Source organism: Orcinus orca, chromosome 19, assembly GCF_937001465.1.
Source record: "Orcinus orca chromosome 19, mOrcOrc1.1, whole genome shotgun sequence".
Classification (NCBI taxonomy): Eukaryota; Metazoa; Chordata; class Mammalia; order Artiodactyla; family Delphinidae; genus Orcinus; species Orcinus orca.
This window is the reverse complement of record NC_064577.1, coordinates 49314576-49332062: the sequence shown is the minus strand read 5'-3', so window position 1 is coordinate 49332062 and position 17487 is coordinate 49314576. Positions and strand designations below refer to the sequence as shown.

Below are 17487 nucleotides of genomic sequence, written 5' to 3'. Positions count from 1 at the left end.
CTCTACTTCAAAGAATTTCATAATTCTTAGCATTCCTCTTTTGAGAAAAGAAAACTGCGTGCAAATTTTACGGCCCTCCTACTTTAATTTCCTTTCTTACGCCATACCCTCAGATGGCTAGCCTGGTGCTACGTGGCCTAGGCTACATACAAAGTTCACAGCTCTTTGCCTGATCTCATGATCCTCTATCAAAAAACAGCACTTTCAAAAGTGTTTCCTGTCTAGTTCTGCCATTGCGTGAGTATTGCCTTGGCTGGATCCGCTGCCAAATTAAGTCCCTTTGGTAAAAAAAACTGCAGGGAACTCAATACAGCCCTGTCCCCCCTCTACCTTAGGTTTGACATCCGGAAGTGACTTAGGAAGTACTCTAATGGTTACCAAATTTTCGGAAACTGATTTAACTTTCCTGAGCTAAACATGTGTTTAGGAGAGACTACATCACTAATCATCACTTGACCCTGTGACAGACCGAAAGTTGCTGATTTTTTTTTCCCTTAAAAAAAAAAAGAAAGAAAGAAAAAAACAACTTTTATCAGCTAGCACAATGATGTAAATGCAAAATCATGTTGTGAGATGACTGCAAACATGCTGATTTCCAGATGTTGGACAAGATAGTGCAGAAACACCGAAAAGGACGATTAACAGTTTCTGTCACAAACTCTGCTGGGTTACTTGCTTTCTGGGGACTTTACACAGCTGTCAAACCATTTAGGATAGAGAAGAACTGAAGGTTTCTTGTCAGTTAGCAAATTCTAATCCATCGACTCTGGGTAAAAAGAACTTTGTCTCTGAAAACACAGACAATTTTCCAAATCTATTATTATTACTGTGATCAGAAATAACTACAGCGTGTAATCTACTCAAATATATATTTATTGTTGCCATACGTTTTATTTAAATAAGCTTGTACACCAATCATAGAAGGTACAAATCTAGAGCAAAGCTCTGCACATTCCACTAAATATCCCCTCCATATATCAGCCATAGATAAAATCATGTCAAAACAGAATAGCTCAGGCTGTCCCTGCTGCATGGGCTTCTTTTTTATGGACTCATCCTTGACTCACACTATTCCTGGTGGGAGTCTTCCCCAAAAAATCCAGATTTAGTTGTCAGATTTACACTATCAAAAAATCTCTAAAATGAGTGGGTTCCTTAAAAGAAAAGCCAAACTCTGGGTAATTACATTCAAATTCCTTAATCACATTTTCTGAGCTCAATGGGAATTGTGGTGTTTCTTTCCTGAATATCTTCTCCAAAGCCACATAAATGCAATACAGATTCTTCCTCCAAAGGGATATGGAACATAAGGAGTCCCCCTTGGCAAAATGTTAGTTTCAAGTGTATGCTTCTTGTCTTTTTCATGTAGCTAGAAACAGTATATGTGTATGTATATATTCATGTAGGTGTGCATTTTTATCACCCTCCTCACATTTCACCTCCCCCCAAAAGAAACAAGGGGGAAGAAAAGGATACAGAGCATCTCAGGAATATTTGCAAGTATATAGTTTACCAACAGTGTTAGACATTATTGCAAGTCAGTAATATTTGCTTCTTTCCCACCTCTGGGCTAATAAGAGGATTGTACTTCCCCATCCCCTTAAAGCTCTAGTCCATTAGTCTCAAACACAACTTTCTGTGATAATGGAAATGTTCTGTATTTTGTGTTGTCCAGGATGGTAGATTTATAATGCAGCTAGTGCCACTGAGGAACTGAAGGACAAATTTTGTTTAATTTTCATTAGTTAGAATTTAGATAAGCAAATGCAGCTAGTGGCTATTGCACTGGACAGCACAGTTCTAACCCATGAATTGTGAGCAGAAGTGACCAGTGTGAGACCTCCAGTGTCCCCCTCCCCTTGCCATGGTCACCTGCAATAATTTGAGGATGACGCTTTAGTTAATTGAGGTCCAAGAGTGGAGACAGCATGGAGCAGAGACTCCTGCAACCTCTGATGGACAATAATTTAGCCAGAAAAGTCACAAAATATACAAGAAAAAGAGTAGAGCAAGTACTGATCTTTGTTAAAACCCTATGGGTCAAATATTACCCACAAAAAGGTCAAGAAGCTCCTACTTCGCATGTGCAGGGTGGTGGTGGAATGAGGAGGAAATGTAGCTGCTCAAGCAAACTAAAACTATTCCTTAAGATGTAACATAATATAAAACCTGTGATATAAAGGTACAGATGATCTTTTGTACCTTACTATATTTTCATAATACAATGCCTGGGATAAAGGGTGGCTGATTTACGACATCGTACTAACTGCTCAGAAAAACAACCCAAGAAGAAATCTTAACACATTTTATGTTATTGTTGCCATGGAAGACATTTTTGTATTCCAAGTAGTAAAAATATGTTTGTGAGTAATATTTTTCCCACAAAGAGAAAAATCCCCTAGTCATGGAAGAGTTAAAAGAGACCAAAATTAGACACAGTTCATGTTAAAGGTTAGAAGAATAATCAGTCATTTGAAAAACACTACATAAACATTTTTCCGGATGCAATTTTCAGTCCAAGGATACATTTCCCAGTAGAAATCAGCAGCTAAAAAGGAAATCATTTCGTCTCCATAAGTGCCAAATTGTATCCTGATTTTTCCTGGTCTGGCTCAACTTTCAAAACTAGTGGTTCAACTTCTGCAATCTTTCACCCAATGACTATGTAAACACATCTTTATAAGACAGACATAATCCTTGGGTGGGCCAATTTATGTTGGATTATGAAAATACTTAAAATACAAAATCATATAATGACTGTTGTCCTTTGGTTTTTCACGAAAAGGAAAGGAAAATCCAGTTAACATAGGCAGTGGTTCTGTGAAGATAATATGACACATATACGTTGCTTTCTCTTTTTCCAATATCTTTGAAAATAAATATTACTGACAAATCAGTAAAGGACTGCATCATATTTTGGGAAGGTGGTATGCAAATTAGGAAGCTGCAAATATACCTCTGATGTGCTCCATCACATGCCACACTGTACCACACAATTGGAATGAATTAAACTACTCACACGAGGCCAGGAAAAATTCTCACCCTTGGAAGTACTTTGGATCTTCTGTATTCGGTCAGAGGTTATAGAAACATTAGTTTTAAGGATAAAGTAATCTTAAGTAAAAACCAAAGATTCATTCAGAATTTATTACTGCCTCTGATTCATATATATCTCGGATTATTCAGAACTCTCCACAACACAATTCAAGCAGAATATCAAGCCTATAGCTCGGAAAAATCATAAATTTAAAATCTGCATAGAAAGATAAACTCTGCTTTTTCACTTCCCCCTTGAAATTCTAGAGCTTTTATAGTCAACTACAAAATGCATCATGAAAAGCCCATCTTCAATATTTAGCATGTGGTGGGGAAGAATTTTAACTTTTCCTCCAATGAATAAAGTTATGTAAAAGAAGACATTTGGGGAGTCTTCGGAGAGTGCAGAATAAATTATTGCTGTAAGATCTGGAAAAGTTTGGTAGGATGTTAAGAGATTTCCACATCTGTGTCTATACATTCATGTCTTGGGAATAATGTATCTTCAAAACCATTCACAGAAAAATGTTGTAAAGTACTCCTCCCTTCAGTAAGCAAAGCTTATGAGTTGCAATCACAAAGATTTCATTTCACCATACGTTACTGAGAATTAATCAAATATCCATGATTATATTCACAAAAATGATTTCTGTAAATATTGTTAAAAGTTATAACAAAGCAAAGAATTTTAAGTAGCTTAATTCTACAAATTTTTGACAATTTATAGTATAACTCTATGAATAATCTTCTAATGGCTATATTAGCCCTTCATCTTTGCTCCTGAGAAAACAAATAAATATGTCACTGAAGCAGCATGAACAGACTATAGAAATGAACACAGCACAATGCACATTTTCTTTCCTGTGCTAGGAGAGGCTGATGAATGATATAATTTTTTAATTCACAAAATTTTAACTGAATGTAAGAACATATTAGAGTTGCATTTTCCTGTTCAAATGACTCATTCTGTCCAAACCAGCATGAAGCATTTAATTAAATATTTTCATTTAACTCTAATTTGAAAGACACAAAAATTTTAACTTGTTTGCCAAAATTAGAAAATCCTTAGTTCTTCTGAAAAGAATATACATATATAAACGTTCAAAACTAAAAATTAAAGGTTGATTATTTAAATCTTGCTTTTAAATTAAAATATTTTGCATTCCTTTCTGATTTAAAACACTCTCCAATGAAAGCCACCATTATTTATAAGTGAAGAAAGAAAAGGGAATTTGTCTTACTTCTCCCCACTCCTCACTTTGCCATTGTCACCTGTATCTATTTCCAGGAAGCCAATATTCATTAGGGTTAATCTGCCTACTAAATGAATAAACAAAGGATTTCTCTGTCACTAAGAGGCCAGGTGAGCCGATAGCATCTTCTAACACAGAAAATCATCTGTACCATACAGCTCAGGAAATTACCTGCTGCAATCCCACACCTGGGATCATTTGGCAGGTAGATCTCTAATGTTGAGTAATACATGGAAAATTGACTATAACGATTTTTTCAAAGGACTGAAAATCTTACATATTTTAGAACAGAAGAACATTTTTATGGAATTAACTTTATAAGTCACCAAGGAAAACTAGTAAAAAAAAAAAAAAAAAGAAAAGTTTTCCATGATTTCCCCCTAAATACTAACAGTGGATGTAAGAACTAATGCCAAAGTGCCAACATGCAATGAAATAAGAACCGATACAACACCAATATTTTCATGAATCACATGATCTTAAAAATATATATACATAATAATTCTAGAATAGAATGCAGTCAACAAACTAAATTTAAAAAATACATTATCATAATCCCTACCTGTACAGACTGATAAATTCAGACCAAATAAAGCTACATGAACGCAGTGGTTCATCAAGATGCCAGGAAAAGAACCCAAGGCCAATTATTTGTTAATACATTAAATTGATAACATTGCCTCTCCATGTTTCCCTTTATGGAGTAGAATCCCAGGTCTTACTTCCGTAAAGAAATCATTTTTCCAGCTAAATAATCCAACAGGAAACCATTGGTAATAAATAAGCAAAACAAAAGTAAAAGAAATGAGGTCAAAGATATGTGACCTCTCTCCAAATGTTGGGGGTGGGAGAAGAAATATATCCTAGATATTACTTTTAAATAATATTTGATAGCTTAAAAACCATGTGGTATAAGCAGATAGAAGAACCAGAGGACTGATTTGATTAGGTACAAGACACTGCAGCAACAAAACTCATTTACAAAACATGAAAACAAATAGTGGTTAGGGATTATTACTCTCTCACATAGGTTCAATCCTACAAGTGGGCCTAGCTGTGATACAGAATGAAATAAGACTAAATCTATCAGCTTTTGTGCCAGTGAGAATCAACCAATGTGCGACCCTTGGCACAAGAGGCCATTACGTAGCTGAAACTGGTGCTATATTTATTCAAGTTTTAATAATACACTCGCTGAGAAAAGGAGCCAAACTACTAGGCAGATAATATATCATTCTCTAGAGGGAGTAGAGACTGAAGAATGAAAAGACTTAGGAAAAGGGTCAGTCAACATTTAATGAGTACTTACTGTTTGTCAAACCCCATAGGAAACAGGAGTGGGTTTGCTCAAGGGTGATAAAAAACAGATACAGTCTTTGTACACAGTATGTGTTATCAATATTATTATCAATGCATTTGAATTTCTTAGCTTCACAAGCGTTCCCTGGTTGTTTTTTATACTGTATGTGTCCGGGGAGGTGTCCATATAGGCTAGCAGTGCTATCAGTGGGAAACAGTGACAGTGAGGACTGAGCCCCATGCACACTGCACCTAAGGAAGTGCAGAGTGGAAAAAAAGAAAAAGGACTTACTCAAAATGTGGGATCTTTCATAGTTTTTTATCTGTTGGGCCAGGTTTTCTGAAATCAGCCATTTAAACATAAGTCAAAGTAAATGCAAACTGTCTGCGACTCCCAATAGCCATCAGCTTATACTGTTGTATTGACAACAGCTGCAAAATATATGAATGTCATATATACATATTCCTGAATTTATTTTTGCTGAGAGGGTTTTTTGGTGTATGTGGGAAAATTCAGCATGTCAGTTTAAGGAAATGTATATGATTTCCCTTTCAAGATCCTCCAAAAACATATGGGAGCAAGATAATGTTTGTCCTGACCTGCCAAAATCCTGGGGAGATCATCTCAAATCCACATCACATTCCTGAGTACTAATGCTCACACTGGGGCTTTTGCATTAGCAGATGTGTGAAAATACATGTACTCAGAGAACTCCCTCATGGCTTCACATCTAAAGAAGCTCTTCTACAACAGCTATTCCAGCCAAAAGCTGAAATGATATTTCCAAGTTAAGTATACCTTCATTTAAGCCAGTGTCTGGACAGAAAAATTCAACTGAAGGGTTTGTTATTTGGCTCAGAACCAAGAGGAGCCTGAGCGAATGTTAGACAGATTTTCAGGAGGCCTCCCCCGCTCCATTCCCAGTCCTTGAGTTGCATCAAAGACTCTGGGAATTTTCCTTCACTCATGTAACAATTTCCCATTTCAAACCCATGCCTGAAAGAGGCATGCACTAGATTTTCGTTGTGATTAAAATAGGGGGCAGGGTCTGTTCGATACTGTCACTAGTTCATTATTTAGGCTGTGGCCAAAAACATACTAAGAACATTAACAAAACCAAACTACCTTTGCATACTTTCTTTAAAATTTTCCCTTGTAAAAAAATAACAGATTTTTAAGCCTTATATAAGTAACACAAGCTCACTGTAGAACACTTTGGAAAAACTTTAAAGAAGAAAGTTAAAAATGCCCCATATCCCACCACTCAGAGGTTAAATACTATTTATATTTTGCTCTGTTTCCTTCTAGTTTCTCAAATGTATAAAATACAGTTCTGTTATCCTTCTACACATTTATAATGGCAAAATGAAAAGCAGTGGTCACAATCTGAGTTAGAGAAAAAGCATTAAACAACAAAAAAAGCATTAAATCTAGAAATGTTAAAAAGGACACCTAGTACATTACATTCTACAATAAAGCCTTAGCAGTTATGCATATTTGTATATCACATAACATGGACATTATATGGCAAAACTACAGAAGTATAAGGAGAAATAAAGAGAAAAGTATTAGTAGCATGAGAGTTCAATTCACCTTTCTAAGTCCAGGATAGGATACATACGGCATCAGAAGACACAAAAACATAATTAATGAGGTAAATCTAACTGATATAAACACAACTTTATATCTTGAAAACAGAGAATATATCCTTTTTTCAAGTGCGCATAATAAATATAAATTCACAGAAAGTAAGCATTTTCGCCACAAAATAAAATCTGATCTAAACAATCTTCCAGATCTAATTAACAATTTACAGGAAATTTCAGGGACAAAAGAACACCATGGGGATATAGTCAGCAAAATCCTATTTGTGGGAAGGGAAACACTACAGGATACATGTTTCTTTAAAAACTGATGGAATAGAACCCTATATTTTAAGATACTCTTATGAGAGATATCAACCAATTGGAATGTATGGGTCTTATTTGGAACATGATTTTTAAAAATGAGATAATCAGGGAAATTTAACATGAATTGGAAATTTGATATTAAAGCATTATTGTTATTTTTTTCAGGAGTGATAGTATTTTGCTTTAAAAGAAGTTTATTTTTTGGAGATATGTGTCGATATATTTACAGATGAAATAATGTCTGAAATTTGCTTCAAAATAATCTGGTGGGGTAGTGGGGTAAGATATGAAACTAGTCTGGCCATGAGTTCTTACTTGCTGAAGCTACCTGATTGTTAGGGGGTTTGTAATGTTATTCCTTCTATGTTTGCGTATATTTGAAATTTTGTATAATAAGGTGTTAAAGGAAGAGAGCGTGTATGTGCGCATGAATGCATGCATGCGCACACACGCGCAGACCCACAGAAACTGATGATAGCAAGTGTAGATAATTCTTTTGAGGAGTTACACTTTAAACGAAAGAAATGGGTCTGTAGTTGATATTGCTTTTAAAATGGACCTCATGGTTCATTCATTTTTATTTAAAGTTCTACTTTGTGTAGAGAGATATCAAAAATAATTATCACTTGTTGAAATCTAGTGACTGTTTAGATATTTGCTATATTATATATTTATTTAAATTTCTTCTATAAGTTAGAAAATTTTCACAATAAAAAGTTATGAATTAAACTTCCTACTCATTGCCAAGACAAAAAATTATCTTAGCAATTCTTGCCTGTTGATACTTTCAAATGCAGTGTTAAGAGTCAAATAAAATCCACTGCTAGGGCTTCCCTGGTGGCACAGTGGTTGAGAGTCCGCCTGCCGATGCAGGGGAGATGGGTTCGTGCCCCGGTCCGGGAAGGTCCCACATGCCATGGAGCGGCTGGGCCCGTGAGCCATGGCCGCTGAGCCTGCGCATCCGGAGCCTGTGCTCCGCAACGGGAGAGGCCACAACAGTGAGAGGCCCGCATACTGGGAAGAAAAAAAAAAAAAAAAAAAAATCCACTGCTATTTTGACTGGGATTGTAAAAAAGTTCAGAACTAATTTTGGAATAACTGCAATTTTTACAATACTCAGTTTCCTTCTTCAGAAACCTGATATATTGTTAGTTTATGCAAATTATATTACTCTGAAGAGTTTCACCCTTTTTTTTTTTTGGTACACTTTCTGTATTTCTTCTTAGGGTTATTCCTAAGTACTTTATGTTTTCTGGTATTATTATGAGTACATTTTTTAAAGAATTAGATTACCTAATTAGTTTTTACTGTTTTACAGAAAGAGTATGGATGTTTTACATATGAACCAAATATCTGATCAGTGTAATAAGTTCATTAAAACTTGATGCTCTTGAATTCTCTGTCAAAAAAAATTATATTGTCTGAAAACATAATTCAAAATCAATCTGTAAATGATTTTGTAACTATATCTCTTCCTTATGTTTTATATATTACTGCATTGTCTGGAATTTTCAGAGTAATTATATAAAAATGGTCATGGCATGATTGCCTTTTTCATGATTTTAGAAGGAATGCCGATAATATTTCACATTAAATATGATGCTGCTGTTTGGTTTAAGATTTGGTTTAAGATTCCTTATTATTTACAGAATTTACCTCTCTATTCCTAGTTATCTCAAGAGTAAATCTCATAAATAACTGCTGAATTTTATCAAATGCTCTTTCCGCAACTAGTGAGATTATTATGTTCTCTTATTGGACCAATTAATATTATATATTACAACAACAGATTTTTTAATATGGGAATAAATAATATTTGGTCATTGTAGATGATTCTTTTATCGTAGTGTTCAATTTTTTTTTTTTTTTTTTTTGCGGTACGCGGGCCTCTCACTGTTGTGGCCTCTCCCGTTGCGGAGCACAGGCTCCGGATGCGCAGGCTCAGCGGCCATGGCTCACGGGCCCAGCCACTCCGTGGCATGTGGGATCTTCCCGGACCGGGGCACGAACCCGTGTCCCCTGCATCGGCAGGCGGACTCTCAACCACTGCGCCACCAGGGAAGCCCCGTAATGTTCAATTTGGTTGGTTGGTATTTTACTTGATATTTATGAATCTAAATTCAAATGTAAGAATGATGCTTAGTTCTCTTTATTTTAATGCTATGTTTGTTAGGTTTTACTCATTCATTTTTAAAATGCTCTCTTATAGGGGATTAGAAAACTCCTGTCCTATAGGTGTTAAAAAGTTCCTGAATGCTAATGCTACTTATTATGAAATAGGAAAAGGCAAGAGGCCACAGTCTACAAGCACAAAGATGAGATAATGGCTTCCACATCACTTAACTGTCAGCCTTCCTTAGTGTGAAGTGTTGTATCTAGAGACTCCCAACCAAGCAACTGTTTAAAAATATTAAAGTAATTGACAAACAAAAGAGCTGTCAACTTTTTGGAAGATAACTTAAAAACTTTTTTTTTTGGCAAGGTCACTAAGGAATAAGAAACGAGAAAGCCAGATTAGAAACAAACAATATTCATTTCAAATTGTAGCACCAAAATCTTGAGAAGTTAGTGCTGATTTTGGTAAATGTTACTGAACATGTCTATAACTCACTGGAGTCCTTAGTACTAGTTTGCTACAGTTTATGATAGAATCTACATAGTGACCTGGAGAAAGGATAGGTTCTTTATTTTATAAGGTGCATTACATCCCTGAGTAATGACATTTCAATTGCAAGATATTCAGAACACAAAGGAACTAAATGGAGGCAGTAACTCAAGTCACCTACCATATGAGAGACAACAGTAGCTTATTGAGCTATGTGCTCATCTCTGCCGCTTTCTGTAGAGAAGCCTAAGTTTGAGGTCTCTGCAGATTTACTAGTAAGGTCTTTAGCAGAGAAGAGATTGGTCTACAAATTCTATTTGTAAATGAATGAAGCCAGGTAAAAGAGATGGAGGGGAAGCAAAGCTGTGCTCCTACTTAGCAAGACTCAAGATTCCAAAGCCCATTTCATATTCAGTCAAGGCATATTCTATGTCCATCAATGTTTCAGTGTTTTTCCCTCCCAGATTTTTGCAACATGTTTCAAAAAGAGAAACAATGTTGACAAATTTTAGTTTAATGTACATGAAATGTCTAGCTTGGCTTTAAACTTGTGTCATATTGAACATGACGCTCTAAAAATACTGGTAAAGTAAAAGCAAGCAAGGAAGAAATGAAAAATTCAAATGTACCTACCATTACAGTATGGTCTTCAAAGTCTAAAATATTTACTGCGGAGGAAAAGCTTATTGACTCCTGATACTGACCAAGTCGGGGACAAATTGTTCACATAAGATATATTTTCATACACATACAGACAGAAAAATGCATATATATTTTTGCTGAAAGATTTGAGTAAATTGCACGAACTGATTCCACTTAGTGGAAAATAGAGTAGATGTACGTTTCTCTACCTAAGTACAACTAAAAACCCTGGACATTAATTACAGCTGACCCTTGAATAACAGGAGTTTGAACTGGGTGGGTCCACTTACAGAGGAATTTTTTTTTCAACAATAAATACTATAATACTACGCAATCTGCTATGCAAAACCATGGGCATTAATTGCAGCTGACCCTTGAATAACATGGGCTTCAATTAGGTGGGTCCACTTATACGGGGATTTTTTTTTTTCAACAGTAACTACTACAATACTATGCAACTTGCAGATGCAGAACCGGAACCGGGGGTATGGAGGGCCAATTTTAAGTCATACATGGATTTCTGACTCCGCAGAGAGTAAGCACCCCTACTGCCCACGATGTTCAATGGTCAGTTGTACGTACAAAATAAATATAAGACTCTGGAGGGTGAAGAAGAGGCAGCAGGACAGCTAGGACCTTCCGGACACAAAGAATAACACAAGGAACGTGAGGTCCTTGGGGTTTGTTTTTGCCTCAAATATCCCAGCTTTGGAGGTGAAGAGGCCAGCAACCTGAAAATGCCAATGGAAAAGGACAAAAAGAAGTCTGAACAAAAGCCTGATCTCTCTAGCCAAAGGAATAGGAAAGGGGCAGCCTTGCAAGGAAGAGACTTTTAGAAAATAACTGCTCTACTCTAGACAAACACCAAAGGAAAAAACCGTGGCTCCACCACTACCCATGCCAGCAAAAGCCAAGTGGGGAGGCTGGACTTCCGCCCTCCTGAGACTATAACGAGATGCCCAACACCCAACTGAGGCGGTGCCAGAAAAGGCTAAGTAGGTTGTCAGGACTTGAATTCCTTCCAGCCATTAACAAGAACTAGCCCCCAATCCACGCAGTGGTGGTACAGAACAAGGAACTTGGACTGCCCTCACTCGCTGCTCCCAGCAGTAGAGAGGCGCCCCTGCTCCTTCCCACTCGTGAGCTGTGAGTACAGGCCTAGAAGAGGGCCAGGAGGACTTATGTCATCATTCAGCAGTAATGAAGCCACATGGTGAGCTGAACTACCATTTCTGCCCAATAGTCTCCTGACCTTGAAGAGTAACGTTGGCCAAGCAAGACTTCTACCTCCACTTGGCAGAGCGAGGCACAGTGCTCAACTTCCCTGCCACGGTGGTGTCAAGAAAGCCAGTTAAAACAAAAGCTTTAAATAAGATCCAAATCTTAGGAAAATGCCTAGGTTCAAACTGAAAATCACTGGACATATCAAGAACCTGGAAGATGTCAAACTGAATGAAAAAAAGACAATCAATAGACACTAACACCAAGATGACCAAGATGTTTAAATTATCTGTGAAAGGTTTTTCAAATGCCGTGATAAAAATGTTTCAAAGAGCACCTAAGAACATGCTAGAAACAAATGTAAAAATAGAAAGCTTCAGCAAAGAAAAAGAAACTCTCAGCAAAGAATTAGAAGATGTAAAGAAAAATCAAATGGAAATTCTGTAACTTCAACATACAATAAAATCAGAAGTTCAGTGGATAGATTCAATAGCAGAATGGAGGGGCAGTAAAAAAGAATCAGTAAACTGTAAAAGAACAGTAGAAATTACCCAATCTGACAAAGACAGGAAAAACAGACTGAAAAATTAACAGAATCCCAGGGATTTGTGGGATTATTTTAAAAGATCTAACATGTGGGTCATAATGGGCCCAGAAGGGAAAGGGAAAGGAGATGGGGCTGGAAAAGTATTTGAAAAAACAATGGCTGAAAACTAACTAAATTTTGCAAGAGACATAAATCTACAAAATAAAGAAGTTGGGTGAACCCATAACAGGACACTCTCAAAGACACCCATGAAAAGACATATCATAATGCAACTTCTGAAAACTAAAGACAGAAAGATACCTGAAGGCAGCCAGAGAAAAGTGACAGTTTACTTATAGGGGAAACACACCTCAAATGACAGCAGATTCCTCATCAAAAATACACGGAGGCTGGAAGAAACTGACACGGTATTTTTTTGAGTATTAAAAGAAAAGAACTGTCAACCCTGAATCCTGTACCCAGAGAAAATATATTTCATGAATGAAGGGGAAATCCAGACTTTCTCAGATGAATAAAAACAAAGAGAATTTGTTGTCAGCAGACTTATTCTAAAAGAATGGCTAAAGGAAGTTCTCCTAACAGAAAGAAAGCAATAAAAGAAGGAACTTTAGAACACTGGATGGAAGAAAAAACATAGTAAACAAAACTATGAGTAAATATAATAGGTTGCGCTTCTCCTCTTGAGTTTTCTATATTATGTTTAAGAGTTGAAGAAAAAAGTAACACTCATGGATGTGGCTCTAAATAGATAAGATAATTATATTACAAATAGGGAGTGTAAAGGGACATAAAGGGAGGAAAGGCTTCACTCAATCTGGTAAAATGACACCAGTAGACTGTGATAAGTTATGCATAGTTAAAGTAATACACCTACAGCAACCACTAATAAAGCTATATAAAGTGGTATAATAAAAACAGGAAGGCAAGGGAAAGAAAACAAACAAACAAAAACAGAATAGAGAATAAAAAATAAAAGAGCAGACTTATGCCCTAACATATAAATAATTACATTCAATATAAATTGTCCACAAACATGAAATAAAAGACAGAGGTTGGCAGAGAATTAAAAACATAAACTGTATGCTGTCTATAAGAAACTCATTGTAAGACATAATGATATACACAGACTGAAAGTAAAATTTGGAAAAAGGTATATGATCTTAAAATCAATGAGAACAGGAAAACTCCAGAAGGTAACAATGAATGGCTAATTAACATTTTCTCAAAGTCCAACATCAAAAGTAATCAAATGAGTATAAGTTAAACTTACTTTCCCCCCCGAAAATAGAATGTGTTTATTTTTGATCTTTTAAGCATTAAATCATTTTTAAAAACTGAGGTGGTCAAAAGGTACAAACCTCCAGTTATAAGATAAATACGTACTACAGATATAATGCACAACATAATTAATATAAGTAACACTGCTGTATGTTATGTATGAAAGTTGTTAAGAGAGTAAATCCTAAGACTTCTCATCACAAGGAAAAACATTTTTTTTCATTTTCTTCTATTTTGTATCTATATGAGATGATGGACGTTCACTAAACATATTATGATAATCATTTCATGTAAGTCAGTTATGCTGTACACCTTAAGCCTATACAGTGCTGCATGTCAATGATATCTCAATAAAATGAGAAGAAAAAATATTTTAATTGAAATATAATTGACATGTAACATTACTTTCAGATGTACAACATAATGTTTTGATATATGTATATATTGGGAAATGATCACAATAGTCTAGTTAACATCCAACACCAACTTATAGTTACAATTTTTTTCTATGATGAGAACTTGTAAGATCTACTCTCTCAGCAACTTTCAAATACACAATGTAGTATTTTAACTATAGCCACCATGTTTTAACATTCCCAAGCCTCACTTATTTTTAAATTAGAATTTTGTACCTTTTGACCACCTTCACCCATTTCATCCATTTCCCTCCATCTATCAATACATCCCCCCACCAGCAACCACCAGCCTGTTACCTGCATGTATGAGTTTTTGTTATTGTTTTTGTTTTTACTTAGATTCCACTTATAAAGTAAGGTCATATGGTATCTGTCTTTCTCTGTCTGACTGGCATAATACCCTCAAGGTCTATCCATGTTGTCACAAGGGGCAGGATTTTCTTCTTTTTATGTCTGAATATTACAGTGTGTGTGTGTGTGTGTGTGTGTGTGTGTGTGTGTGTGTGTATCACATTTTCTTTACCCATTTATCCATCAACAGACACTTAGGTTGTATACATGTCTTGCCTACTGTAAATAATTCTGCAATGAACATGGGGATGCAGATATCTTTGTGAGTTAATGTGTTCCCCAGAGTGGACATTGCTGGATCATATGGCAGTTCTATTTTTAATTTTTTGAGGAACCTCCATACTGTTTTCCATAGTAGCTACACCAGCTTACACTCCGTAATCCTAGTTTACAGTACACAAGGATTCCCTTTTCTCCACATTCTTGCCAACACTTGTTATCTCTTGTCTTTTTCATGACAGCCATTCTAACAGGCTGTGAGATGATATCTCATTGTGCTTTTGATTTGTATTTTCGTGATAATTAGTGTGCTGAGCATATTTTCATGTACCTATTGGCCATTTGTATGTATTCTATGGGATTTCTCTTCAGATCCTCTGCCCATTTTTTAATCAGACATTTTTTTCTATTGAGTTGTATGAGACCTTTATATATTTTGGATATTATTCCTTATCAGATACATGATTTGCAAATACTTTCTCTCATTCTGCAGGATACCTGTATTTTGCAGGGGGGTGGGGGGGAGGGTTCTTTTGCTGTATAGAAACTTTTTAGTTTGATGTAGTCCCACTTGTTTGTTTTGCTTTTGTTGCCTTTGCTTTTGGTATCAAATAAAAAACCCAGTGTCAAGGAGCTTACCACCTATGTATTCATGAGTTCAGGTCTCATTCTGAGGTATTTAAACCATTCTCAGTTGATTTTTGTGCATAGGATAAGATAGTGGTCCATATTCTTGGCTTCTTTGTTGTAAATTAATTGACCATATATGCGAGGGTTTATTTCTAGGCTATCTATTCTGTTCTATTGATCTATTTTTTATGTCAATACTATATTTTTTTGATTACTATAGCTCTGTAATATAGTTTGAAATCAGGAAGCATGGTGCCTCCAACTTTGTTCTTTCTCAAGATTGCTTTTGCTATTTGGGGCCTCTTGCAGCTCCATACAGATTTTAAGATTGTTTTCTTTCTGTGAAAAATGCCATTGGAATTTTGATAGGGATTGCATTAAATCTGTAGATTGCTTTTGGTAGTATGGACATTTTAACAATATTAAATCTTCCAATCCATGATCATGGTATATCTTTCCATTTATAGGCACACCTCGTTTTATTGTACTTCACTTTATTGCACTTTGAAGATACTTTATTGCACTTTGAAGACACTGCATTTTTTACAAATTGAAGGTTTCTGGCAAACCTGTATCAAGCAAGTTTACCAGCACCATTTTTCCAATAGCATTTGCTCCCTTCATATGTCTGTGTCACATTTTAATAATTCTCACATTATTTTAAACTCTTCACCAGCAAAAAGATTACTATTCCTTGAAGGCTCAGGTGAGGGTTAGCATTTTTTAGCAATATTTAAAAATTAAGGTACATACATTGTTTTTTTGGACATAATGTTAGTGCACACTTAACAGACTACAGTATATTGTAAACATAACTTTTGTATGTACTGGGAAACCAAAAAGTTCATGTGAAACACTTTATTTTGATATTCACTTTATTGCAGTGGTCTGGAACTGAAGAAGGTATGCCTGTATTTATGTCTTCTTCAGTTTCTTTCATCAATGTCTTAAGGTTTTCAGTGTACAGGTCTTTCACCTCCCTGACTAAATTTATACTTAGGTATTTCATTCTTTTTCATTTAATTTTAAGTGGGATTGTTTTATTAATTTCTCTTCTGATAGTTCAGTATAGTGTATGTAGTATATAGAAATGCAACTGATTTTTGTATGCTGCAACTTTACTGAATTTGTTTATTAATTCTCACAGTGTTTTGGTGGAGTTTTTAGAGCTTTCTATATATAATGTCATGTCATCTGTAAATAGTGACAGTTTTGCTTCTTCATTTCCAATTTGGATGCTTTTTATTTCTTTGCCTTGCCTAATAAATGGCAAGAGTGGGCATCCTTGTCTTATTCCTGACCTTGGAAGAAAATCTTTCAGCTTTTCACCATGTTGTTGGCTGTGGGCTTGTCATATATGGGCTTTATTAGGTTGAGGTATGTTCCCTGTATACCTCCTTTGTTGAGAGTTTTTATCATAAATGAATGTTGAATTTTGTCAAATGCTTTTTCTGCATCTATTGAGATGATCATATGATTTTTATCCTTCATTCTGTTAATGTGGTGTACCATACTGATTAATTTGTAGATGTTGACTCATCCTAGCATCCCTGGAATAAATCCCACTTAATCATGGTGGGTGCTCCTTTTTGTGTACTATTGAATTTGGTTTGCTAAATTTTGTTAAGGATCTCTACCTCTTGTTCATTAGGGATACTGGCCTGATTTTCTTTTCCTGTTGTGTCCTTGACTGGCTTTGGTATCAGGATAATGCTGACATCATGAAATGAGTTTAGAAGAGTTCTCTCTGCTTCTGTTTTTTGGAATGGTTGATAAGTACTGGTATTAATTCTTCTTTAAGTGTTTGGAAACATATAAACCAAAGATCTCTATATAGGAATTTTATTTATTCTTAATTAGTAGGGCAAAAAAAAAATTAGAAATCGAAAAGTTTAAGGATAGAAGACTAGACAAATAAATGATTCAGAGGATATAACCATTAAAATATCTATGCCTTGAAAAATATTTAATGATTTGAAGGAAATATGCTGATGATAATAAATGAGGTAAGTTACAAAATATAATTTAATATTTTGTCAATTTAAAAAATATTATAGTTTTTAAATTTTATTCTTAATA

The 17487-nt window shown here is 35.4% G+C and overlaps 1 protein-coding gene across 10 annotated transcripts in view; it reads right to left on the bottom strand.

Annotated features, from left to right (window-relative positions):
• Window positions 1-17487, bottom strand: part of BCAS3 (BCAS3 microtubule associated cell migration factor) — a 575920-nt gene that overhangs the window by 233310 nt on the left and 325123 nt on the right. The window contains exon 24 of one of the 10 annotated variants that reach the window (XM_049701673.1): window positions 855-11477. The exons of the other annotated variants lie outside the window; for them this stretch is intronic. Coding sequence (XP_049557630.1) covers window positions 11440-11477 — 38 coding nt within the window. The 3' untranslated portion in view covers window positions 855-11439. Of the gene's footprint in view, window positions 1-854; window positions 11478-17487 lie in introns of those variants that run through there. 10 annotated transcript variants of the gene reach the window in all.